This window comes from Daucus carota, chromosome 1, assembly GCF_001625215.2.
Source record: "Daucus carota subsp. sativus chromosome 1, DH1 v3.0, whole genome shotgun sequence".
In the NCBI taxonomy this organism is placed as follows: Eukaryota; Viridiplantae; Streptophyta; class Magnoliopsida; order Apiales; family Apiaceae; genus Daucus; species Daucus carota.
Window position 1 is genome coordinate 3,355,797 of NC_030381.2, and position 27,489 is coordinate 3,383,285.

General features: G+C 34.1%; 1 protein-coding gene and 1 long non-coding RNA gene across 4 annotated transcripts; one reads left to right on the forward strand and one right to left on the reverse strand.

Annotated features, from left to right (window-relative positions):
* Nucleotides 1-11,500: 11,500 nt before the first annotated feature.
* LOC108197266 (uncharacterized) lies at nt 11,501-13,469 on the reverse strand. Of its 3 annotated transcripts, XR_001801976.2 has the most exons (5): nt 13,309-13,469; nt 13,121-13,208; nt 12,689-12,881; nt 12,117-12,388; nt 11,501-12,012 (listed from the first exon to the last, which is right to left on the reverse strand). It is a non-coding gene; the product is annotated as an uncharacterized LOC108197266 (long non-coding RNA). The 3 variants fall into 3 exon arrangements; XR_010290387.1 differs by having other exon boundaries at nt 11,501-12,320; XR_010290384.1 differs by having other exon boundaries at nt 11,501-12,388.
* A 7,777-nt stretch (nt 13,470-21,246) lies between these two features.
* Nucleotides 21,247-26,759, forward strand: LOC108204463 (protein unc-13 homolog). Its single transcript, XM_017373917.2, has 5 exons — nt 21,247-21,892; nt 22,838-23,707; nt 24,496-24,951; nt 25,253-25,442; nt 25,533-26,759. The coding sequence occupies exons 1-5, from the start codon at nt 21,353-21,355 to the stop codon at nt 26,465-26,467; spliced, it is 2,991 nt and encodes a 996-aa protein (XP_017229406.1). The 5' UTR covers nt 21,247-21,352; the 3' UTR covers nt 26,468-26,759.
* The last annotated feature ends 730 nt before the right edge of the window (nt 26,760-27,489 follow it).

Below are 27,489 nucleotides of genomic sequence, written 5' to 3' on the forward strand. Positions count from 1 at the left end.
CTCTACCCAGATCACTGCCGTGCGGTTGATGCATGTTAAGTGTGTGTATACATCAAGTTACTAGCAATTTTACACCTATTTGGCCGTGAGAGCTAGACCGCTTGAAGATATTTCAATTTAATTATTATGTATATATCGCAAAAAATTGATTTTAACTTTACTTCATATGTCACACGAACTAAACAGGAGCATTCGAATGTATGAAGTAAATTTTAGGACTGACCCTGCACCGTCCACATATATAGACTTTTGAATGAAAAAACCCCACAAAAGTTGCAATGGAAAACTACATCTCAACTGCACTTGATTGGTCCCCACTGATTATGGAAAGCCTATTCTAAGCTCATATATAGGTAGGGTTCTCGTTGCTCCATTGATACTGTGTATAACTATATAGTACAGTATCTTGTATATACACACACACAATTATGTGCTTTTCTTGATACCCTCTCAGCACCTTTCTTAAAAGTTATATATATAATATAATTTCATATTATATGTTAGAAAACTTGTTGAATTCAAAAATTATATTTGTATTGGGAATTATTATCCTAAAATGATTTATAAAATTATAATCTATAAAAAACCTACCCTCATCCCCCAATCTAAAGAAAAGAAAAATGGGGAAGGAAAGAGTATATGATTTTAAGCCTTATATTAACGTTAAAAAATGAAAATAACTTGACTTTTGTTCTCAAAATTTTTTCTAACATAAAATAAAGAAAAGAATTGAACTTAGAGAAAAGAGAGGACAAAAAGTATTTATTGACCCCCTTTCTTCTAGTGAGATATTTTAAAGTGAAGACATGAAAAATTAATTAATTAGTATAATTTATTGTCTTTATCTCTCAAATATCTTAATAAAGTAATAGTTTATCTCCTTTTCTTTTTCATTCATCCTTAAATAATTCAAAGAAACAAGAGAAAAAAATATATCCACTCTTTGTCCAATATAATTTGAATTTACACTTACATATGTTATTTTAACTTATCTTCTGGGTTAATTAAATAAATCTAATTTGATCAACTTATTTGTAATTTTAATATACAAGAGTTTAAATTGAAAATGCTAACTTGTTCAGTGATTTTATTTAATTTCAAAATACTTCATAAAAAATATATATAATCCCTTCTCAAAATAATTTTAAAATTTAATTTTATATTATTACATCATATATGTGTATGTTTATATCTCATTTTATAAGTTTAAAATAAATATTTGTTTTATAATTTATTTATAATATATATAATTATTTATTTATTAATAAAAATTATATATGTAATAAAAACTTATTTTAATCTAAAAAAATAAATTCTTCCCTACTTTCTAATTAACTCAGCCTGGCCAACCTATAGTAGACCAGATTAAAGCAAACCAGCCAAAGTAAAAATATTGGCCTCGTAATTCGTGTTTGGGTGGAGTAACTGGCTAACTGCACTTCTCTACAGTATATTCTTAACTGATAGCGACTGTCGGCAAGCTCTCTTCCAGCCACGTGTCCTAAATTGGATTTAGTACCGAAAATATCTAGGTTTACACTGTACGTTTTGCTTCTCTTTTTAAAGAGCTATTTGAGTTTAATTTCATTGCACTCCTAGCATCCCAAATATTCTAAAATGGGGAAAATTTATTTTTAAGTTTTTATCATCAATAAATAATAAACTTTTATTTAAAAATATTGTTAAATAGCATTTTTTTGTTATCTTCAAATATTTGAGATAAGAAAAGATACGTGATTGTCACTTGAAGGAGGGTTGTCTAAGGGCTTTTTGTTTAGGTTTAGAACCGAAGTTAGTTATTTTTTATAATAATTTATAAATTATAAATAATTCAAAGTTATTTAATCAGAGGCGTCATGTTAAGTTATAAGTTAAAAGTTCAGCTAGACCGATTTTAAACTAGAAAATCAATTTATAATTGTTTAATTGAGTGATAGATCTTTATTAACTTCATGTACAATTAATAATGAAAAATGCATAACAATCTTTTTCAATAGAAATCTATCATATAAATAAGAAAAATTATTATTTATTTGAATAGAAAATCTATTTCAAAAGAATTCAAGTATAAATTTTTTCCTTAAAAGTACTATGTACCTAATTGCAATTGTTATAGAGCGTTCCAACTTTGACCATATCCTCAAAAAAAATTAGAAAATGTCTGTATTTTCTACAAATTTATATAACTTTTATGACTTGGTTTTTTAAACTTTTTTGATGATTAAATATACTAAATACTCTAAATATTTACTCTACTTGTTTATTAATTTTATGCCACGTCAACCTCATTATAATAATCAGTGTTATAAATTTATAATTTTAAATATATATATATATATATATATATATATATATATATATATATATATATATAACATTAAAAGATTAATGAGAGATGATATATAATCTATACCAACGTCTGAGAATAATGTACACAACCATGAATAAAGACGAAGACTTAATTTTAAAATTATACAATACCAAGCAACAAGATAAAGACAGACAATACAAAATTCAAAAGGGTATTCAAATTCAAGATCCTTCTGCAATGTACTAAGATAATATAACATAACAAAAAATCATGATGATAACGAATATTTGTACAATCTAGAGTTGGCTCATCCACATTATTCAAACTAGCGACAAAGATACATATGGACTAAAGTACTGGCTAGGTCTAACTAAACTAATCATCAAGGCGAACCGGGTGAGAGGATAAACCCAGAGCAGCATCAGATTCATGATCATGAGGATCAGATGAATCAGATGAAATATGAGTATCAGATGTGGTACAATTAGAATCAGAATGAAAATGTGGGAAGGATTCATTAGGAATGTGAAAATGGTCATTATTAGTAATTTTGGGAATATAGAAGCCATCTATTTTTTTATTATATTATGCAGTCTCGGGTTCTCCGAGTCGAACCCTCCCTCTTCATCTCTTTCAAATCTCTTCTTGTTCGTGGCTTCACTCCCCTGGGCTATCTGACAGGCAAGACTTACCATCTTCCATACCTAAAATTAGGGGTGTATATTCGAGGTTGTGTTAGTAATTCAAATCACACTGAGAGAGCTATGACCAAACAAAAAGACGTGATCCTAGTACAATTAAAACTGCCTAATGCAGTTGTCGAGTCCTAAATCCCTGAGAGCATCTGTGGCAGCAGTTCGGCAGCTTGGATGATTTCTCTTGGCTGTCCGTATGATCTTCTCAATACCGTTACCAATACATTCCTCCAAATAAGATTGTCGTGTTTCAGAAAGCTTTTAGTCTTTTCGACAAGGTGCGATCTTTCCAATACATTATACTTCATGATTATGGTTATGTAATTATTTATGGATTCACAGTATATATTATTATGGCGTGGTTCATAATTTTCATGATTAAGTATAATGGTGTGGTGTGCTTGTATCTATTAGTGTATGTGTTGTTTTGTATCATATTTTGTCATTTCTTGATCTATTTTGCCTGATTCGGAGGAGATTGGGTATTTGTAATCATTTTTATATCATATGATTAGTTACATTTTTGAGTTTTGGATTCGCATTTTCGATTTTTAGTTTTCGCTAGTGTCCATGATGAATGTTTGTGTTTTTCCGGTTCTTGCACGGTGACGGTGGAGGTGGTGTAATGGTGCTTAATTAGCGCGTGTTTTGATATTAGATTATTCTGATTGACTTATTTTGTTGCATGATTTTAGTTTAGATTTGAAAATTTGGAATTTATTTGATTTTAATAGTAGTAAATGTAGGTCTTAATTTTAGTTTTTGTGAATGGCAAGTTGACTATTTTAATTTATTTGGTTTTAAAATTTGAATTTTCTCTTCATACTTTAATTTGAACTTTTATGTAGTAATTAGAAGATTAATTAAAAGATTCATATTTTGAATCTTATAAATGAATGCATTTAAATATATTTGTACCATTTATGGGTTATTTGAATTTTGAATCTTGTAAATGAATGCATTTTAATATATATACCATTTTGGTGGCCGAGGGTGACGACGGCGACGGTAGTTCCGGGATCAGCATGCGATCTGGTTTCAAAAAGGAAGGCGCTTCACTGTGCCTTAATGAAGGCGTTAATTGTGCCTCTTTATTGAGGGTGTAATTTGTGCTCCATAATTGATGGAGTTAAATGTGCCTTATTTGAGGTGTTAATTGGCCTTAATTGAGGACGTTAATTGTGTCTTAATTAAGGGCGTTAATATTTTATTAATTGTACCTTAATTAAGAGCTTAATTGTCTCAATTATGAGTTATCATAATTGTGGGAATTTTTTGATCATCTCATGCAATATACACGTGATTTTAATATTAATTAATTATTGGATATATTATCTTTTATTTTTATAATATATATAATGTGTTATATATGTCGACTTATATTATTCTTGTTTTCTTTCTTCTATTCTCAGGATTCTTGGAAGAAGACGGGTTTTTCTTTTCGGACATTAAAGTTTTATTGTCTAAATTTCCCCGGTCATCTTGCATGTCCGACGGTTAGATAATAAGCTTTCTTGAATGAAAGAATTATCACGGTGAACTGCTGTTTCATATTGTTGAGATTCATTCTCATTTTCAAAAAAAAAAAAAAAAAAAAAAAAACTAATCATCAAGGCATCTAATAATGGCATTTCAAGTATAAAGCCAAGCTACAACATGCACTTAAAAAAAGTTTTATACCAATTGTAGAAAGTAACAGTTAAAGTTGTTACTATATGTCTTTATAATATTATTGAGAGTTTCTAACATTATGATTCAGCTTTTTAATTAACAAATATCTAGTTGAATTTCAGTTACGCAAGTTGGAATAAATAATTTTTCAAATGTCAATTATTGAAATTCATCAAAGATTAGTGGTTCTGGGAGGGTAAGGCACATGAACCTACAAATTAAGTAGTACCAGTTGGTGCTTTAGATATCGCAAATATTCTTCTTCCTAAGTTCTTGGCTTTTAAGAGTAATAATAATAATTTTTTTTCGAAAAAGAGTAATAATAACATTTGTAAAAGAGAAGAGTAACAGCCTACCAATGTCGACTAATTTACAAAATAATAATCAAGAAATAAATAAATAAAATAATCATGCATATTTATGATGGATCTGTTTCAAACAAGCCACTACAATAATACATCATGTATTTCGTCAAAAAAAATAAAAATAATACATCATGTATTTATGAATACAATTCTATCACGGTAAATTTTGATTTCTGTCCCGTGCTTCTCCGAATTGCTGCAAACTCCGGCTATTTTTGACCGTTATTTTCGATCAACGGTCGGCGGTCAAAAATAAAAATGATTAAGGGGCCGTTTGGGTGAGTTTAAAATAAGTGCTTATTGCTTAAAGTAAAAAAGTGAAGTAGAAACCAGAAGCAAGTTATGACTTATAAATGATAAAAATGTTAGGAAAATAAGCAAAAGCCGTGAGACAAAAGCTAGTATTCTTAGCTTTATTTAAGTACTTCTCGACTTCTTACACAAACGGTACAAATAAAAATAAGTGCTTCTAATTAACTTATAACTCCAGAAATCGGGCTTATAAGCCCGCGCCAAACACCCATTAAGATTATTTGGGCAAAAAGAGTAAAATATAAGCTGTCGGAAAAAATGGTCGAAAACATTCCCTCAACTTTCCCGTCCGTTAATTTAGTCAAATTTTTAGACAAATTTTTTTATTTTGCCATGTGAAATTCAAGACAAATTTTCAGACTCTTCTTATCAGCTCGCAGCAATGCAGCATGTTGTGTGCAGCACTACAGGCTACAGCTACACACTGTTGTTGTTCTACAACACTTGAGGTCCTCCATATTTGATATATCATCGGTTTTCCTCGGCTGTAAACACCTAACTTGACGTGAACATTTCATAGAAAATCCAACATAATCCCCGTATACCTAAGTTTTGTCTATGCGAGGGGAGAGCGTAGATGAGTTAGTCAATATGATGGACCGTTGATATGAAAATTGGTGGGAGTTATCTTAGTCAAAAGTTGTCCGTCGTACATGTTTTTTCGTGTTACAGTTATAGCTCTGAGAAAGACACTTCAGAATACATGAGTACGCGGGGTTTTCGCTCATGTTGAATTCATTGATATCAACATCATTCGCATTCATAATATAAGTGAAAATTGTTTATTTATTGTTGAATTTTTGTGAACCTGATTATACTTTTTCATAATTTTTGAATGTGCAGAAACAAGTTGCGTAAAGGGAGGTTTTTTTTAAACCTTACCAGAGTACTGTAAGAACCTTAAATTAAGTTGTTTTCAGAATGTTAAATTATTCTCGATTATATTAACTTGTTGCATAAATATATGTTGAATAATAAATCTACTTGATTATTTACATTGTGTTTGGAGGTGCTATTAAAATTATTTTGCTGTCAGTATTGATAAAAAAAACTGTTGGAGTATTATACATTAGATAACTGTTTGTTATTGTTATATGAAGATCAGCTTTTTTTTCCAAAAGTACGAGAAAATTTGTTCTTATCCTAAAAACAGTTGTTACGAAAAACTGCTTTTATATTTATCAAACCGTTTTTTATCTGATTCACCAAAAATTTGCTATCTAGGAATTAAAAGCACTCTTACATTCATATTGTTGAAATCTAAACCACCCACAACAGTGATGCGAGCAATGTGCTCATAACCCGCCATGTTTGACCGGTGGTTGATAACCCTATCTCTCTAAGCTTTTTCGTCACTTCCACAAGAATGAAACAATCCCCAACACATGCATAAAATTGGTGTCGAATAAATGGAAATAAGAGAAACTGGACCACTGATTTGTGGCTTCAATGGACTGACAACACCAATCAGCATGGGCCTAGACCATAGAGGAGATCTGCGTGGGATATGTAATTTCTACTTTACTTTCAACGACAATTCCATGTGATTCACCCGTCACTGTATAAGCATTGTTTCGATTTGTTGATGGGGGAATTCTTTCATGCTAACGTGAAAGTAGCTACAAATTGTGAGACACGAGTAAATAACTTGATGCAAGCCCATGTCTAGAGGCTGTAGCTAGTAGTACACATATAGTGTGTTTGGGAAGAATTTACATGGAACCTGTTTGTTTGGTCTCTCAAGTTGAAGGCATTTTTCATTTAAAATCAAAAATTGTTGTTTAATTATGTATTAATGTTAAATTAGAAATAAGTCGGAGATTGATAAATTATCTGGAAAACTCTTTTAAACTATTTTAATTTCTCTTGATAAAATTTGAATTATCCTCCGAATTTGTAAGCTAACGAATTTACTTTTATTATTTAATTTTTAATAATTTAAGTCATTCATAATATAAAATCATTTGAATTAAAATCATTTGAATTGAAATAATTTAAGATATGTATTTATGAGGTTAAGTTAGTAGTATAGTCACAAGTTATTACTTATATTTATCCAAAGGCCTCGTAATTAAGCAAGCCGATTGATCGCTCCTCGATAATTGACAACAGTTTAGGTATTTAGGTATGATTCGATCCTCGATAATTGACAACAATTTAGGTGTGATTTTTTCTAATCAAAAGGTAAAAAAAACTTTAAATGAGTAACAATGTAATACATAAAATTGTGGGTAGTTGTCGTAAAAATTAAGGACTTGTTTCAGGAGGAATTTTCACATTTGCATCATATTTCTTAGTTTAAATATTTAATAAATGTTCAATATTCATTATTTACAAAAAGTAAAGTATATATCTCAGAAAACAAATTTCAATATACCTTTGTCACCAATAAATAACTCAAAACTCACATATAAGACAAGCCAGAAAAGAAAAGTAGAAAATAATTCAAAGTGTCACTTGCAAGCAACTGGCATAATAAAAATGCCCACCAGACCACCACCTAAAATTTGTACTATCTATTTTTCATTCGAAGCCGGAGTGTTTATGAAACCCTAAAAGAAGTACTCTATGTCTGCTTAGATTTGACAACTTTACTCAGTAACGTCCACAACAACTAACAGAAACCCCGTACGTAACAGCACAACGATAAGACCGAGCATTTATTACGGAACATTTTCCTTCTATATCGGGATAAATTTACTTTCTGGGTAAAAATTTAGTCATGCATACAGTACTAGTAGTGTTATGACAGTTTCAAAAGTGGCAAGTTTGTCAGATGACTTTGGTGAATGCAAACAAAAGTATTGTATGAATGTCTTGTGTGGTCCTCAGTCTTGACTAGGCCTAGTTTCTTCATTTTTTGTTTAATGTAGGAACTCAATAACTCCAGTTACTTTTAACTTTTTTCCGGTGAGTTTATCTTGGCTCATGTTATCTTTGTTTAGCTTTCTCTAATGACATCATGACAGTGTATCTGGGCTCATGTTCAATGCCAATTCGCGAAACTATCTGCTTTATTCTGTATTCATAGTAAATTATGTGTAAAAAGTGAAAGCCGACTATGAAATGATGATGAAGACTTAAAAAAACTCATATTTCATAATAGAAAAATGTTCATATTTTACAGACATATTCTCTGATATAATTCTCTGATATCAGTTGATGTAATTGATATTGATAGTTCTGGCTTCTGGGATGGTTTTACAAGTTTAGGTTGGTTTGATCAAGATTTAATACTTTTACTTTTTTATGTTTAGATTATAGAATTTAGATATTTTATGTATTAAGCGGTGTAAAAACAAAATAATTATTTGTTTAGTTTGTTATTTTGTTTCGTAATTAGGTTGCAATTAACCGTTCAGGATTTGTCTTAGTGAGTCTGGATGCTTGTTCTTTTAAATGTTTTGTTTTACTAAAATAATCTCTATGTAAAAAAAATTGTTGACAATTGTTTGGTTTGGTTTTTCGGGTAAATATTATGCATTCAAAAGTATAACAATATTTTATTCCCTCAAAAAATTGTATTTAATTTAGACAAGCATGGCTATATGAAATCAGGTACCCAAAGTCCCAACAAAACAAACATGATTCTGTTTACAGAGAATCGAAGTATATATGTCCTTGCACGTCGCCTGTATGAAAAACAGTTTACAAAATTCTGGGCCTGTGATAGTGAATGCATACTTTTGGAGTTGGATCATAGTGAGCAGGAAAAGTGTAAAGAAGTTTCAATAGCCCATGTAAAACACTGGTCCGGCCCAATGTGAATAAGTGAACCCACAAATTGGTCACCGCTTTGTTCTTTGCTAGTGAAAAACATCCCTGGGCTAATAGCAGTCAAGTGTCCATGTTCATACCAAGTTGAATTTGTAATTATCATAATTGAGTTTCAAAATATTGAATATCAGTTCTCCCGAAATCTCGAAGTCTAAAACCTCGAGGTGTTAGGAGGGAACACTGCCGAATCTAGGCCTAATTAGCTTAGCTTATATGAAAAGCCAAGATATATTATTAAATCATCTACAGTCTGTAAATACTGATACTCAGCATGCTCTTCATCAAGCTGGTGTAATTAGGCCAAAAGATTTTCAGTCAGTGCATCAGAAAGATATATAAAACAGGTCCACAAGGGAAACTATGGATACATAATAGCAATGCCAATCTATTATTATTGTGCCTCATGTATTTCAAATTCAAGTTCAAAAAGTCACAGAGCTGGTAATGTTACATTAGTATTAGAAACAGGGGCGGAACCAAGGGGGGGCTAACCCCGGCGCCAGCCCCGGCTGAGAAAAAATAAATAAGTATAATTTATTTATATTTAATATTTTAGCTCGGGGACAAATTTAATAATGATTATATATATAAAAAAATAGCCCACTTAACATGGTGGTTTACATCGAGAAGGCCATATTTATGCATATTTAAAGACATAGCCGATGAAGTTATCTTACAACCCTATCAAAATATGCAAAATCATAGAATTCAGTTGTCATCCATTTCTTCCTCACTAAACGACAGTAAAGATGTCACCACTTAACCAATTAAGGTATGTATATGTACTTTTAATTTTTTTCCTGAAATTTGAATACTCCCTCCGTCCCACTCAATAGTTTATATTAAATTTGGGCACTGAGGTTAAGAAATATGTATAAAGTAGTGGAAAAAAGGAAGAAAAGTGGGTGAAGTGGTGGGACTCATTGATTTTTAATATATAAAATAGAGATTTTAGAGTAAAAGTAGTATGAAAAGGGAGGAAAAGTGGGAAAGTGGTGGGATCCATTAAGTATTTTAGGAAAATTTTGTTGTGTAAAGAAATAGTTGGGACGTCCAAAAAAGGAAACTGTAAAGAATCTGGTGGGACGGAGGGAGTAATAGTTTAGCCCGGGGTCGAAATTAATCCTGGAAAATTTTGTTGTGTAAAGAAATAGTTGAGACGTCAAAAAAAAGAAACTGTAAAGAATCTGGTGGGACGGAGGGAGTAATAGTTTAGCCCGGGGTCGAAATTAATCCTGGTTCCGCTACTGATTAGAAAAGCTGTGATATTCAGGTTGTGTAGACTACCTTTTATACGTTCCTCTAGCAAATAAGCAGGATGGTATCCCTAAGTGAACCATTATGTTCTGGGGAGATTTTCTCGGTTATTATAGCAATAGAAGGAAACAGAAGGATGGCCTATTCCCTGTTCACTCGGACAAAATGGTACTTCACATGATCTCCATGTATTATTATAACTATGGTTCTTTATCACAGTTGTTGGGGAGATGCCGAGCAGGGACTTGTTTTACAGCCTAGGATGGATAGACATATGAAGTAAAAACCATAAACAAGAATAACATTATACTTCTCTTCATAATCAGGATATGTTATATCTTTTTACAAAATGCAGTCATACTTGTTTAAATTAACTCGTAAAGCCTCAAAGTTGCTAAATGAAAATGTGGAGATTGGGCTATGAAATATTTCCAGACAGGATTTTTGAAACGCGGTGGTCCGCTGAGGAAGGACTTTAAATTAGTTTCGCTGGTAAAAGAAAAATGTCAGAGCCTCTTTCTCAGTGAATAACTTGTATCTTCTGAAGTCACTGTGTTCCTTCAGAAGTACAACCATCCTACTCCCTGGTTTCTCGGTATCCTTCAATTATCAGCACGATTGAAACAGCTCTCTGTTCGATCATTCTACAGACTGAAATGGTGCAACGTTTTCATATCTAATTCTTTCAAAATGTGCTGCACTCGATTTTTAAGGATCTTGGGAAGGCTATGATATCTACATGATCACCTATAGGTGTCATATGATACTAACCCCCTAGGTCCACTACAAATACTACAGCCAGGTTTGAAAAGATGTTTAATTCTGTGCGGAGCTCAAAATTTGAAGTATCAATGAAAGAAACGACACAGTGCCAAGAGATTGTAGAGCAGGAGATGAAAGCCTTATAACATAAAGAAAAGTTGATGTGTAAATCTCTGCGGAGCTCAATTTATGCATTTCTTGTATATACTGATGTTGAAGTTTTATGTCATCCAGTTGGGATATCATGCCTAATACTAGTGGCGGGACCAGAAATCCAAACTAGCTGGGATTAAAATCCAAAAAAAATACAATTTTTCAGTGATTATTCGAAATAGCTGGGGGTTAAATGAAAAAAAAAACATACTGAGTTTTAGGAACAAAACACTACTGAAAAGTTGTTTAATGACACAAAACTAGAACCTCTATAAAATGTTCCTTTTTTTGGCTAATGTGAATGTGCTTTCTCCATTATAGTTCAAGTGGATCAGTTGACCTCCTATACGCGTAATTAGCTAAGAAGCAAGGATGGGGGCATATAGAACTGGCAAATACCTTTCCGACCAATATGTCTTCAGTGTCCCCTTTAATTGCTGAAATTTACTAATTCAGTGACATCTTCAGCAGCAGCATCTAAAGCAATAGGAAGGAGCTGATCAAATGTAAATAAATCGACCACATTTTAATTTAAGCATAATGGACCCAGGATTTGTCATCCTTCCACCACATTTCTGCACGGCCTCTCTGAGAACTGCCACTGGCTACAAATGCAACTCTGCTAAAACTCTAAACTGAATATATATCACAGGGGCCTGAAGTTTTGAAACGGCACATATATCAACATGAAATATAGTAGATGCCGAATCTGTAACAAAAAGCATTCACATTATTTAACATGAGATCAGCATCAAAATAAGATTATGAATTAGTAAGTACCATATACAATTTCACAATGTGAACTTCATCAACCTCTTCAAAAACTCTCACGTAAATTTGCCAGATGCAAATGCCTTATATTGTACTAGTCTGTTATCAACATTCTTAATGTTTTTAATATACCGAAAATCAGTGTAGTCTATTGTCATGCTAGAATCTCACGACTCCCGCTTGTTCATTCTGAACACAAATCCCCAACAAGATGAAAAGGCCAACAGTAACTCAGACTACCAATTCCTGCCAAAAGTGGAGAAGTTCAGTGCCAGATCAGTCGCCCCTATAATTCTGTAAATATAAAATGGACCCTGAGATCAAAACAATTATGATTATTAGATCAGAGGTATTTTGTGAACGCAGATGGTTGACTTTACATTCACAAAATTACCATCCCATTTTGTTTTGCAAATTGTTTTAAACTCTGGGAGGAGTGCTTGAAGGCACCCTCATGCCCAGTTTTCTCTTTTTTCTTTTATTATCTATCCACTTTCTGGCATCGAAATTTACCATCCCCTTCTCAAATTACAATCGAATTTTAAATTTCAGCAATAATAACTCAATCAAATTTCAACCAACAAGGTATGGTTATGATACCAGTCCTAACTTACTTTAATTTTATCAATTAGCCATTTCCATGTAAGATGTTCTTCATAACATCAAGTCTCATTGAAATAATTACCATACTTTCTCCATAAAGCATCTCTCTCCCTTGGCTTGCATCCTAAACCTGGATAAAGGGCCTCCCCCAAGCTCGATTCAATGCCACACTGTGTGTCTTGCTCCTTCAACTGCTAAATTAATCTACGGCAATTTAAAAAAATTACTGCCACATGGACCATGATTATTAGTTATCACTTGCAAACAATCACATGAAAACTATGGTTTGAAGAACAACAAAACTAGCAAAAGATGAAATAAATAACAAATTGATCACATCATTTTCGATAAAAAGAATATACTGATAACAGTTCTATTTATTACACTAGTGTCAAGAATATGCATACAAAATGCTAGAGTTAAGTAGAATTTCAAGAAGAGACCTTTCTTAATTTCAACAATGCTGGCATGCAGAGAAGAGTTCAAGTCCATATCTTTCTCTCAAAAGTCAAAAGGAAGTAACCCATTGAACTGCATGTATTACATAGTAACACTTTATAAATCAAGAAAAAAGAAATTAAAAAAAATATTTAAAATTAATGAAATAATTTGTGCAGACTTAAACCCTGACTTTTATTTTGTATTGATCGAACCAACATCCACCACCATCAAAAGAATGAAAATGTAGATTGGTGATCGCTTCTCCAACACTCAAACTGATGATTTTGATGGACCACAGACATTGGGCAAAGCCAAACACTGCTTTAATCATAGACAAGTTTAAAAGTTGAATACATATGCATTATGCAAACCTAATATAATTAGCTCAAGTGTTGCTGTCAACAGACTCAACACTAATTTATACTCTCTGGGTCTCTAAATCCTTTATCACGTTTGCCAACGCTAATTAAAATTTTTAATTTTGTATTAATATTAAATATAAAAATTTCATTGTATTAAAGTATTTATGAATACGAATCCAACAAGATCACTTACGATTATATTTAATCTTATAGATTAGACGTAAATTAGTAATTTGTCTCATGTTATAAACAGTGCCGACATATTAAACGAGAAAAGAAAAAAAGAAACGGAGGGAGTATATGATAGACCTGTCCAATTATTATCTGTTGGAAAATATGGGTATAAGTCCCATATTGGTAAATAATATTTTGAGCATTATGTGTGAGATATGATGATATCTTCTTAATAATGGAAATTATTTATTTCCAATGGAATTTGGCTCAAATATTATGGCATAAATTAATTTGATTTTGTTTCAGGTTAATTGATATGGTGTATATCTTGGTATATTTAATCTGATTCTGCTTCAGATTATATATGGGATATAATAACTTGCAAATATTTAATTGATTCTGTTTCATATTATTTATGGAATAGTGTGGCGTGCAAGTTTTACACCGATTCCGTAATTAATGATAATTGATTATGGAAAAGAGTAGTGCACAAGTTTTTCTGCACCTATAAATACCCATATAGGTCGGAGAGTTTTGGATCAAAAAAAACACATCCTCCTCTCTCTCTCAATACCACAACCTAATTCTCTTTGGTGATAGTCTCTTGCTCGATTCAAGCTCGCCGAAGGTGCCGTTCTTGTTAACGACATCGCAGTCCGTTTTATCCTGGGAAGCTTTCGTTCCGCACATACGGTGAGGAGGCGAATACGCTTTAAGGAGACAGTTTCGCACTGGACTCGGATTATCTTCATATCCTTCTGTTTAATCTGTCTCCTTCATTCTTCTTCTGTTTCGCACACACAAACACATATATTGGTTTTTTGCACAGATTGTCTAACAATCTTAAAGCGTATTTTATTTTACATCTGTGACTAATCCGATCTGTTTGTGTTTTGATTCTACGAAACCGATTTGATGGAGAATAGTAATGGAGCAATACCCACGAGCAGTACGCCTGTTGATCCCAACGCACCGGTTAATCCAGATGGGGGTCAGACACAGCAGTTGCAGGCTAACCCCAACGCACTGGTTAATCCAGATGGGGGTGTGCCACACGTTTCGGGGCCTACGCCTGCGGGCTACGATTCTGGGCCTACGCCTGCGGGCTACGGTTCTGGGCCTACGCCTCCGGGCTACCACTATGGGCCTATGCCTGCGGGCTATGGTTCTGCGGGACAGATGACCTTTGGTCAGTTCAGTGTTCCACTCGATCCGGCAGGACATGTTACTCCTCCGGCTGTGACTGCTGTGCATACAGCGCCTGTTGTGCCAGTTGCGCCCTTTGCGCCAGCTATGCCTCACGTGTCTACTGCTCACGCTGAAAGGCCGGAAAAGTTCAACGGAACGAACTTCAAACAGTGGCAGCAGAAGATGTTGTTCTACCTGACCACACTGAATTTGTCTCGCTATCTGAGTGAAGAGACACCTATGCTCACTGCTGAGAGCGATACACAGACGGTGTTTGCCGTTGATGCATTGAAGCACTCCGACTATATCTGTCGGAACTATGTGCTTAATGGTTTGTCTGGCCCGCTGTATGATATGTACAGCTCGAAGATAACATCTAAGGACTTATGGGAATCACTTGACCGTAAGTATAAAACCGAAGATGCCGGTGCCAAGAAGTGGATTGGTGGCCATTTTCTAAATTATTAAGATGGTTAAGAATGATTATGGAGTTGAATAATCACTGGGTGAACTGTTGTTCACACTGTGAGTGTATTCGGCAACTGCAAATTACTCGTTTTTTTTAGTGAAGTAGCTGCAAGCTTGCATCGCGCTTTAATTAGCGAAAGAAAGCGATTTTGATCAATTCAGAATGTCACTGAATATGAAGATATTAGTTATTTGGACACTAATCATATTAAACAAGATATCCTGAAAGGAAATAACTAGATTTCCTATTAAGTTCTAGAATGTATGAAACATTCTTAAGAATGATGAAGTTGTGGGGGTATCTTGACGAGAAAATTGTAGAATTTTCTGCGAGTTTTGGAATGTGGAAAATATTCTTAAATATTATTAAAATGTGGGGGTATCTAGAAGATGTCTTGATACCATTACCTGTAAAGGTAAAAGAAGATCCAAAATAATTGAGATATTTTGGATTGATATAGACAATGGTTGTGTCTGATTACATCCTGCATGTGAATCTAAATTTGAGATTCACGAAAGTGGATATTTTGGAGTCTGAGGATACTTTGATAAGAATTCTGCAATTTTGTAGATCCATAATTAATCCAAGTGAGTTTGTAAGCTCTCTGATAAAAATGAGATTGAGTAACAGACTTGAGATATACATATGGTAGCCTCGAATGTCTGTAAATTTGCTCAACGGAGAACAACAAAGCTTTTAGCAAGCTATGTGTTCCTCTAGTAATTCTTTGATGAAATAATACATTAAGGGGAGAATTGACTAAAGTTAAGAAGTCAATGAGTCAAAAATTTTCTGACATGCATGCTAGAAAATAGACTGTGGTGGTATACGGATAATTTAAACTCTCTATATCCTCTATGGGGGGAAAAGGGTGTTAAAGAATAGAGAGAGTGATTCTACTTTGTAGAATCATATTTAAAATTATATGGATCTTCTTGTGAAGATGCTATCAGGACCCAGAATTTTTTAAATTAAAAATAGATGTGCGGGTTAAAGGAAAATACAAGGTCAGACTGATAATTTGGTTTACAGTCAAAGTGAAGACCTGATATTTTTAAGAAATATTCTTGATTTATGAGAATAAGGTTCATTAAGATGATACTCAAAAATTGCCGCGTTGCGAAATTTGAGAAGTAAATCAAATGAACATTGAGATAGTCTTTCTAAATAGATATTTAAAATAAATCTACGTGAGACAACCTGAGGGTTTGTTGCTAAGGCAAGTGTAGAAAGACTATGACCAGGTGAAATATTTTGTGAAATCAAAATAGACACCCAAACAGTGGCATGCGGAATTTGATATTGCTATAATAAGCAATGGCTTCAAATTAAATGACTTAATTTTCCACTTTGAGGACGCTCAAATTTGGTAAATAGATGATTTGTATTACCAGTTTGGGGACGCTTAAACTTGGTAATAAGGCAAATTGAAATTGCTAATTTTTGGGACGCTAAAAATTGGTAATATCAATATAACGAATTGAAGCCTCTGATAATTGGTAAAATGTTTACCAAAATATGAAATATGCCAATGTTGAGATGTTAAATTGATAAATAATCAATAGATTGACATATGAGTTTACACCATTTACGAAAGAAATGGTAGTCGTATGTAATTGCGCGCGAGTGATCTGATTATTACTAAAAGTAATTAAGAAAGGATCATCTCGAGCAATTTTAATGAGACTTGAGTTTTAATTTTTATGATTAAAATCTTAAAAATTTTATTGAGTCTTCGAGGACACAAGTCAGACGATAATGACTTGAATCTTGAGACGATCGCTTGATTGATTTCTAATTTGATTAGAATTATGCTGGTATGGATTTTGTATGAATCCTAGGATAACCAGAACGGTTATGTCATGATGACATTGTATGTGGATGATCTACTTATTGCCGCAAGCAATGATAAAGTGATCAAATCCACAAAGGACATGTTCAAATCAAGATTTGACATGAAAGACATGGGACTGGCAAATGTAACTAGGAATCCAAATTTCTAGAACATCAGAGGGTCTCGCACTAAGTCAACCTCATTACGTTGACAAGATCCTTGAGAGGTTTCTTAAGGATGATACTGAGAAAGCTAGGACACCTGTGGATATAACTTTACATCTATCCAAGAATAACGGTGTGGGGGTCTCTCAGTTGGAGTACTCTAGGATAATTGGAAGTCTGATGTACTTAATGAGTTGTACAAGACCAGACATTGCGTACTCAATTAGCAAGTTGAGTAGGTTCACGAGTAATCCTGGAGATGATCACTGGAAAGCGATCATAAGGGTACTAAGGTACCTAAGGGGAACTCGAGACTATGGACTGCACTATGGCAGATACCCAGCAGTATTGGAAGGATATATTGACGCAAACTGGATATCTAGCAAGAAGGCACTAAAGTCTACGAGTGGCTACGTGTTTACACTAGCTGGAGCAGCAATATCATGGAAATCCTCCAAACAAACGGTAATAACTCATTCCACAATGGAAGCTGAGTTTGTGGCTCTAGATAAATGCGCTGAACAGGCTGAATATCTACGCCAATTTCTGGAGGATAATCCAAGATAGCCGAGGCCTGTGACTGCAATAGGGATACACTGTGATAGTCAATCCGCTATCGGCAGAGCACAGAGCACAATGTATAATGGGAAGTCCCGTCATATACGACGACGACATAGTTCCATTAGACAATTAATCTCAACCGGAATTATCACTATTGACTATATACCGTCAAAGGATAATATTGCGGATCCGCTAACCATAGGGTTACCAAGAGAAGTGGTTGAGATATCATCGAGAGGAATGGGTCTTAAGCCTATCGCTTAGCGGCATCATGGTGGACACCCAACCATTGCTGACTGGAGATCCCAAGAACTTGGTTCAATGGGACAACTAAATCATGATGACCAAATCACTGTGGGGGTAACCCCAGGCCTGTTCCTATGATGAAGAAACAGTGAGACCCGTAAGGTACGAGGTTAAGCCTTGAGCTTTTAATGATCTTTGGTGAATACATGGAGTGGTACACGCATGGAATTCAGTTGAGTAAACGCGGGTTACTCTATAAGATAAAGATCACCTATGTAGGAGAGAAGTGGGGCCGCTTCAAAGGAGAATTGCGAGGCACAATTCTTTAGAAACTCCCGCAGAACCAGGACGATGTTCCATGGCCAAAATGGACATACTCATGAGAGCTGAACGAGTCAGAAAGGGTATAGTGATAAGTATATCATCGTTTACACAAACGGTCGAACAGTTCAAGGACAAACACGTCCACTGTCTACCAGTAAAGTCGGTATACTTACTCAAGCGAAGGTTCAAAGAGCATTCTCTACCTGTCGTATGCTATATCTGATCGAAGAAAACTATCACCAAGTCAAACCTTGTGTCTGTCTGTCTAGTCTGTCTGTTTGTCTGTCTGGTGTGTGCTACTACTAAGATCACCAATCTCACCCATGTGGGGGATTGTTGGAAAATATGGGTATAAGTCCCATATTGGTAAATAATATTTTGAGCATTATGTGTGAGATATGATGATATCTTCTTAATAATGGAAATTATTTATTTCCAATGGAATTTGGCTCAAATATTATGGCATAAATTAATTTGATTTTGTTTCAGGTTAATTGATATGGTGTATATCTTGGTATATTTAATCTGATTCTGCTTCAGATTATATATGGGATATAATAACTTGCAAATATTTAATTGATTCTGTTTCATATTATTTATGGAATAGTGTGGCGTGCAAGTTTTACACCGATTCCGTAATTAATGATAATTGATTATGGAAAAGAGTAGTGCACAAGTTTTTCTGCACCTATAAATACCCATATAGGTCGGAGAGTTTTGGATCAAAAAAAACACATCCTCCTCTCTCTCTCAATACCACAACCTAATTCTCTTTGGTGATAGTCTCTTGCTCGATTCAAGCTCGCCGAAGGTGCCGTTCTTGTTAACGACATCGCAGTCCGTTTTATCCTGGGAAGCTTTCGTTCCGCACATACGGTGAGGAGGCGAATACGCTTTAAGGAGACAGTTTCGCACTGGACTCGGATTATCTTCATATCCTTCTGTTTTATCTGTCTCCTTCATTCTTCTTCTGTTTCGCACACACAAACACATATATTGGTTTTTTGCACAGATTGTCTAACATTATCTACCCTGAAACGGAATCAGACTTGATACTAGAATTAATTAAAAGTTAAATTGACGGGAGATTAATTAAATAATTAGATATTTAATCTGTAACCCACGATTTTTGACTTTTAGATCAATTTAAATTAGCTTTTTATTGAACTATCATACCATTATGATATTAAAATGTTAAATTTAATTAAGTGACATTTACATTTTTATGTACAAAATTAAAACAAATATTCAATTTTGTGCAGAATTGATAAGATAAAAATCCCAAAAAACTTACTTTTACTCTTATTTTATATTTTATATTAGTTTAATAATTATTAGAAAAAATAAAATGGATAATGTGCACTCTAACCAATATATGAAAATCTAATTTTTTATAACCAGGATCATGGCTTTGGTGGCCACATGGGCTTGACCACAATACACTTTTAATAATAAATATATGCTTGGATTTTGGGTTAAGAATGTATTGCAGGAGTATCTATGTACAGTTGGGCCACTACTTGAATATTTATTTTGAAGAGATACTTGATTTAATAATAATATAAATTAAACAAATATAAAAATGGGGTCAAAATATACTTATCATGTTTGTGATAATAATACAATAACATTCCACATCATATCCTTTCTGTTCCAGCTCACTTGCTGAACTTTTAGTACCAGTAGTTTCCTGTCAAGCCTTTTTTGCTTTGTAACTTTGTAGCTCCCTTATTTTTACCAATTCAACAAATTAATATTAACGTAACGATTGATCAGATTGCACCATGTTCAAAAATTATTGTAGTTGAATGCTTCTTCATTTTATAATATGCATTATTAAATGTAATTAACATAATAAATTTTAAAATAACATCTACTAATAGATTAATTTTATGAAATTATAAAAATATGATATAAAATTTTCAGATTTCATCTGTCACGATCTAAATCTCAATTCACAACTTGATATATACAAAATCCGACACATCGTAATTAGTTCAATATTTATTTATATCAAAAATAATGGCATGTTTGAAAACTTGGATTTCATTTGAAATTGTGGATTTGATCAAATAAATTGTCTGAGAATTTGGATTTGCATTTTATTTGAAATCCGCAAATATTAATATAAATCTGAAAAATTGAAATAAAAATTCAAATCCTGTAATTTGAAATCCATGCATATTTTTGAATGATCTCTTATTTTAATCTATGTTAGATGTTTATAATGAAATACATATTTACAAACGAACTCTTATTTTATTTTATGTTAAATGTTTACCGATCTCTGGCGATTTTAGTTAACAAGAAAGTCACCAATATAATTTAATCACCCATTCATCTATATAAATATTTCAGACAATATCATTTGTCACAGATATTATATAATAAAAATTTCACATCCTCATCAATAAAATAAAATTTTAGACTTTTGAAGAATTTTATACAATTTATTACTAAAAATTATCAAAAATGGAATCATGATTTCTTGCTAAAAAATTGAAACACTTTATGCAATTTGTTGTTAAAAAATTATAAAAAATGCAGTCATCAATCTTTTCGAAAATTCACAAATTTTCATGAATAAATATATTAATAACGAGAAACGTTTTTTTATTAGTCCAGTGATGCTTACTTCTGCCGATGGACTATCATGTACATCTCATACACATGTAATTTACCATAACGTTAAATTTATTCAACATAATTTTTGTTTTCTACACAAAATCACAAATTAATCGAAACAAAAAAACAAAAATAGATTGTCAAAATTTAAAACCAGCAGCAGCTAGTAGAGTAGCCTACTACTGTAGACTGTATTATACAAAACCACAACAAACCTATACATACATCTATACATACAACTTTACTCACTGCTACTCTCACAATCTCTCTCGCTCTCTCTCTCGACAATGGCTTCTCTCTTTCGAGACAGAAGCTCTCTCTCGTCTCTCTCGTCTCTCTCATCTCTCTCGCATTCTAAGCGCGACTCTCTCTCCGGCACCGCCAGCTCGCGCTTCTCCGGCGGCGGCGGCGGCGCTCTGCCGTCGCCGTTCGGGGATCTGTCGCCGGCTCTCTCGTCGACCGACCTCCGCGACACGGCCTACGAGATCTTCGTCGCCGCGTGCCGCACGTCCACCGGAAAGCCGCTGACTTACGTTCCGGCGGGGAATTCGGACCGGTTATCGGGCTCGCCGTCGATGTCGGGATCGCCGTCGATGCAGCAGCGGTCGATTACGTCGACGGCGGCGTCGAAAATGAAGAAGGCGTTGGGGCTTCGATCTAGCTCCGGGTCGGGTTTGAGTCCGGGTTCTGGAACGGGCTCACCTTCGCCGCCGGTAAAACCTAAAAGACCGTTGACTGTTGGAGAGCTAATGAGGACTCAAATGAGAGTTACTGACAATAACGATTCGAGAATTCGACGAGCTTTGTTAAGAATTGCTGCTGGACAGGTCTAATTTATATATATGGATATCCATACTTATATGTCATCAAAATTAGGTCTTTTTTTAATAATTGATAATTGATAATGTTTTATTTTGTGTTCTAAATGTTTGTAATTTTATCTAGATATGTTTAATCTAGCGTTCCTTATAATGTTATAGAAATTAGGTCTTTTGACGATAATTAGTAATGTTTGATTTGATATTTTATAATTTGTTTACTAAAGGTGGATTTTGTGATTCTATTCTTCGTTGCATCTAGGGATTACTTCTTTAGTTGTTTATTTGGTAATGAATACGTGAAGATTGATTTGGATTTGATTTATTCGGGGTTGGATGGTGCGTTGCGTGAGTTCTTTGGACTATGTTGTCGATTGTGTTTGGATTGTACTGTTGATTGGTGGTTTTAAGTGTAAATATTTATATGACGTTGATTGCTTTTTCCTTTTTTGTTGCTTTAGGCTTGTGTCAAAAACTTGAGTATATTCCTACTCATGTGGGATACTAGTTATTGGGTTTTGGGTTGTATATTGCTTGGGCACTTTGGAGTATATTGCGGATTATGCTTCAATTGTATAGTAGTACCATTTTTTCCTTTTATGGTTGTCTTAAATGTAGTCTTTTTATGATGTTGAATTTTTTTTCTTTCTTGTCGCTTTAGGGTTGTTTTTAGAAGCTTGAGTTATTTTCTTACTGCTGTCGGAATGTTAACTTTTATCTTTGTCTGCAAATGAGTAAGATGATGATTTAAGTCATATAATTTTATGATGGCGAGATTGGGAAATTTCCTTGTTTGGTCTGGTTCTGTTGTTTATACTTATCTCTTTACGTTATTCTCTACGTGCACCATTTGCTAAAGCTAATTAGTAGCAGAAATATCTTACATAAGGTTTTAAAGCATTTATAATAGCATTGACGGGTGTACATTATGCTCTTCATCTTATATTGTTATAGGTTGGTAAGCGTTTGGAGTCTATGGTTCTACCATTGGAGCTGCTGCAACAATTCAAATCTTCTGATTTTCCCAGTCAAGAAGAATACTATTCATGGCAGAGGAGAAACCTAAAAATTCTTGAGGCTGGTCTCCTTTTACATCCTTACCTGCCAATAGAGAAGTCCAATGCTGCTTCACAGAGGTTACGGCAATTAATTCATGGTGCCTTAGACAGGCCGATGGAAACTGGGAGGAACAATGAGTCAATGCAAATCCTCCGTAATGCTGTGATGTCTCTTGCTAGCAGATCTTCTGAGGGATCCTTGGCAGAGTCCTGTCACTGGGCAGATGGATTCCCATTGAATCTTCGTCTATATGAGATACTTCTGGAAGCCTGTTTTGATGCTAATGATGAAACATCTATCTTAGAAGAAGTTGACGAGCTTATGGAGCTTATAAAGAAAACTTGGCCGATCCTTGGATTGAACCAAATGCTTCACAACCTTTGCTTTTCCTGGGTTCTATTCAACCGTTATGTATCAACTGGACAAGTAGAAAATGATCTTCTATATGCTGCTGATAGTCAGCTTGCTGAAGTTGCAAAAGATGCAAAAGCAACAAAGGATCCAACTTATTCAAAGATTTTAAGTTCTATATTGAGTGCAATTTTGGGTTGGGCCGAGAAAAGGCTCCTTGCATATCATGACACTTTTGATGCTGGGAATATTAGTTCTATGCAAAGCATTGTCTCTCTTGGAGTATCAGCAGCAAAAGTTCTAGTTGAGGATATTTCTAATGAGTATCGCAGAAGGAGGAAGACTGAAGTTGATGTGGCTCGAAACAGAATTGACACTTATATAAGGTCATCTCTACGTACTGCTTTTGCACAGGTATGTTACTCTCTGTTTGAAAAGTGGCAGATTGTTGAAACTCATTTTTAGAGTTAAAGATATATTTTTGTAAATCTAGTCACATATGTTACTTCTGAAGAACAAGTAATATGAATATCGGAACAATTAAGTAATAGTGGTTGTTTATGGGATGTCATAATCTCTTTGTCCTTGTTTTAGTTCATTTTGTTATACTAGTTCTAGGTGAAGGCATATCCTCCACTATTAAAAACAATGCATATCCTCCATTATTGAAAAGTTGTGTTCTTAGAACTTATGGCGAGTAAAGCGGCTAATGTGGATGCAGTACTGTCAGAACAAGTAAAAGAGAAAATAAACTCGATTTTTGCCAAAAATGAGATTCTATATATACATATATACCTCTTGAAATGCGTGTTCTAATATTTAAGAATAAAATAGTACTTAAAAATAGTTTTAAACATAATAAAAAAAATCTCAACATTGTAGAAATATCACATAAAAGTATCAAGCTATTAGTAGATATATTTACTCAGTATAAGAGGGCAGAATGCCAGAACCTAATACACATGAAAAGTAGTAGTTACAGCTGATGTTCAAATTAGAGGTGATAAAGGCTAGTAGGCCTTTTGACATTGAGGGTCTATCAGTCTTTCTATACGAAGCGTGAATTGCAATTTTAACAACACTGCGTGGAGGTCATATTCCTGCTTTATGTTATCTTTTTCATAGGAAAATGTAGTTTGATAAACTGAGCGTGTTGGTAAGGATTATTGTTACCTGTGTAAAACTTGATTGGTCAATTGCAGAGAATGGAGAAAGCAGATTCAAGCAGAAGGGCTTCAAGAAATCAGCCTAATCCTCTTCCTGTTCTTGCCATTCTTGCGAAGGATGTTGGTGAGCTAGCAACCAAAGAGAAGGATGTATTTAGTCCTATACTGAAGACGTGGCACCCTTTCGCGGCAGGCGTTGCTGTTGCTACACTTCACGTTTGCTATGGCAATGAGCTCAAGCAATTCATTTCTAGTATAACAGAGTTGACACCTGATGCTGTACAGGTTTTGAGAGCTGCAGATAAGTTGGAGAAAGATCTAGTGCTGATTGCAGTTGAAGATTCCGTGGACAGTGACGATGGTGGGAAGGCAATAATTCGTGAGATGCCACCCTATGAAGCTGATACTGCCATAGCTAACATGGTGAAAATTTGGATTAAAACAAGACTTGATAAAGTGAAGGATTGGGTTGATAGAAATCTTCAACAAGAGGTTTGTCATCCTCTATGACTGTTTAAAACGATCTATTGCCTATTCTGTATTGAGTTTTGGTATTAATTAAACTGGTTCATTTGCAACTACCTACTTTTATTCAACAAGAGCAAATATTATGCAGATCAAAAAATGACTAAGACCTGTCTTAGTTTTTTTTTTAAAACTGTCACCTGCTCAAGCACTAAAAGTGGTTTTTTTTTCCTCTTACTGATGGGTGCAGATGTCTTCTTTTTGTAGACATCTTTGAATAGATATTATCAACTGACCTTGTGTGCTGGTTTATTTGTTGGCTTTTTAGGTCTGGAATCCAAGAGCTAATCAAGAAGGATTTGCTCCATCTGCTGTTGAAGTCCTCCGGATAATTGATGAAACCTTGGAGGCATTCTTTCAGCTGCCTATACCTTCGCATCCAGCATTACTACCTGACTTAATGTCTGGTCTTGATAGGTGCCTTCAGTACTATATTACCAAGGCAAAATCTGGATGTGGTAATTATTGTAAATTGCAAGTAGATATATGGAATAAATAAAGTGTTTAACAGCATTCTCTATTGACTGCCCCCTCTATATTTTTTGTAGGATCAAGGAACACCTACATACCCACTATGCCAGCATTAACTAGATGTGATGCAGGAACAAAATTTCAAAATGTGTGGAAGAAGAAAGACAAGCCCGTTAGCTCTCAGAGAAGGAGTGCTCAGTCTGCTGTTGCGAATGGAGATACAGCTTTTGGGGTACCTCAACTATGTGTCCGTATGAATAGTTTGCAACGAATACGAGCAGAGTTGGAAGTTTTAGAAAAGAGGATAATCACTCTTTTGCGGAACTCTGAGTCTGCTAATGAAGAAGACTTCTCAAATGGTCTGGGCAAAAAGTTTGAGCTCACCCCTGCTGCTTGTTTAGAAGGGGTTAAACAGCTCTCTGAAGCATTGGCTTACAAAATTATCTTTCATGATCTGAGTCATGTTCTGTGGGATAGGTTGTATGTTGGAGAACCCTCATCATCAAGGATTGAATTCTTTCTTCAGGAGCTTGAGCAAAATTTGACCACTATTGCGGATATTGTGCATGAAAGAGTTCGTACACGTATTGTTGCTGACATAATGAAAGCATCCTTTGATGGTTTCTTGTTGGTTTTACTTGCTGGAGGACCATCGCGTGCCTTTTCTCGGCAGGATTGCCAAATAATAGAGGATGATTTTGAGGCCTTGAAAGAATTATTCTGGGCAAATGGAGATGGGCTGCCAACTGATGTAATTAACAAGTTTTCAGCAACAGTGAGGGATGTCCTTCCACTTTACAGAACTGATACAGAGACCCTTGTTGAGCGTTTTAGACAGCTGACCGTTGAAACTTATGGTTCTTCTGCAAAATCGAGACTTCCATTACCACCAACTTCTGGGCAGTGGAACCCTACTGAACCGAACACACTCTTGCGAGTTTTGTGTTACAGGAATGACGAAGTGGCTTCAAGATTCCTTAAGAAGACCTACAATTTGCCGAAGAAACTCTGAATCTTGAACAGCTCGTATCATAATGCAGGAACTCTATTATCCTCCGCCCTTCTCTGAAGGAGAGCCGAGATGAGGTTTGTATAGTAAATTTTGGGGGTCTTGGTTCTGTCAACTGATGCTGCTACTTTTGGCAGGATATTCGGAATATTATGGAAACCAAGGCCTGCCTAGGTGGGTGGGAAATTATTTATTCTTTTTTGTCTATAGGTTATTACTTATTTTGTACTTATTTACCAACCATTGTATTACTCTTTCAACACTATGGGTTCTTATGTGTAATTTCTTTGTTTAACTTTCCTGATGATAGATGAATGAATACTTGCATATAAACTGTAGCTGCACAGCCACTGTACTGATTCTACCGCAGAACTTAGTTGCATTGCATCTGAGTAGTTTTTTGCTTCATACGTTTTCAGAAATTGATCCATGATAATTGATACAGTACATTTTGTACTCAACATGATGATGATAGGGTTTTTTTTTTTGTTAAGCACTCCCTGTCCCTGGTCCTGTGTTTTAGTTTTACAAGTTAGTTAATACTAATTATTGTTAAATTTTTTCTAATAAAAATACATTATAATGACAATTCAAATTCATGATATGGAAAATTGATAGAGTGCTTTTTGCATAAAGGCAAGATAAAAGCAAGGTCGAACAACTTGAAAAAAAGTTTCCCACGGTTAAAAATTTATTACTAATGTTTGTATTTCACATATTAAAATCTTCCGGTTCTTGCTCCTAGATAGTTTGGCCTTGAAATGACGGTATTATGTAATTAATAAAAGTATCATGCATAGTTGTCCCAAAAAATATGGGTAAAATTTTTGAGATTTTCAAGTCATATTGAATATAAAATTAGTGGATGGATTGCATGTTTGTAATGCTTGAAACATGTGTTACACTCTGAGAATTTTTTGACAAAGTGTATAGTCATTCAGTTTAATTAAGATATGATTCAGAATGAGATAATGATTTTGAATTAGAATAATTTATATTATTTAAATTAATTTAATTTACTATAT

Excerpts from the sequence above, each read along its gene's own strand:
- LOC108204463 (XM_017373917.2), top strand. The coding sequence starts at position 21,353 with ATGGCTTCTCTCTTTCGAGACAGAAGCTCTCTCTCGTCTCTCTCGTCT. Across the intron at positions 24,952-25,252 it reads ATAGAAATCTTCAACAAGAG|GTCTGGAATCCAAGAGCTAA; the intron begins GTTTGTCATCCT and ends TTGGCTTTTTAG. Across the intron at positions 25,443-25,532 it reads CAAGGCAAAATCTGGATGTG|GATCAAGGAACACCTACATA; the intron begins GTAATTATTGTA and ends TATTTTTTGTAG.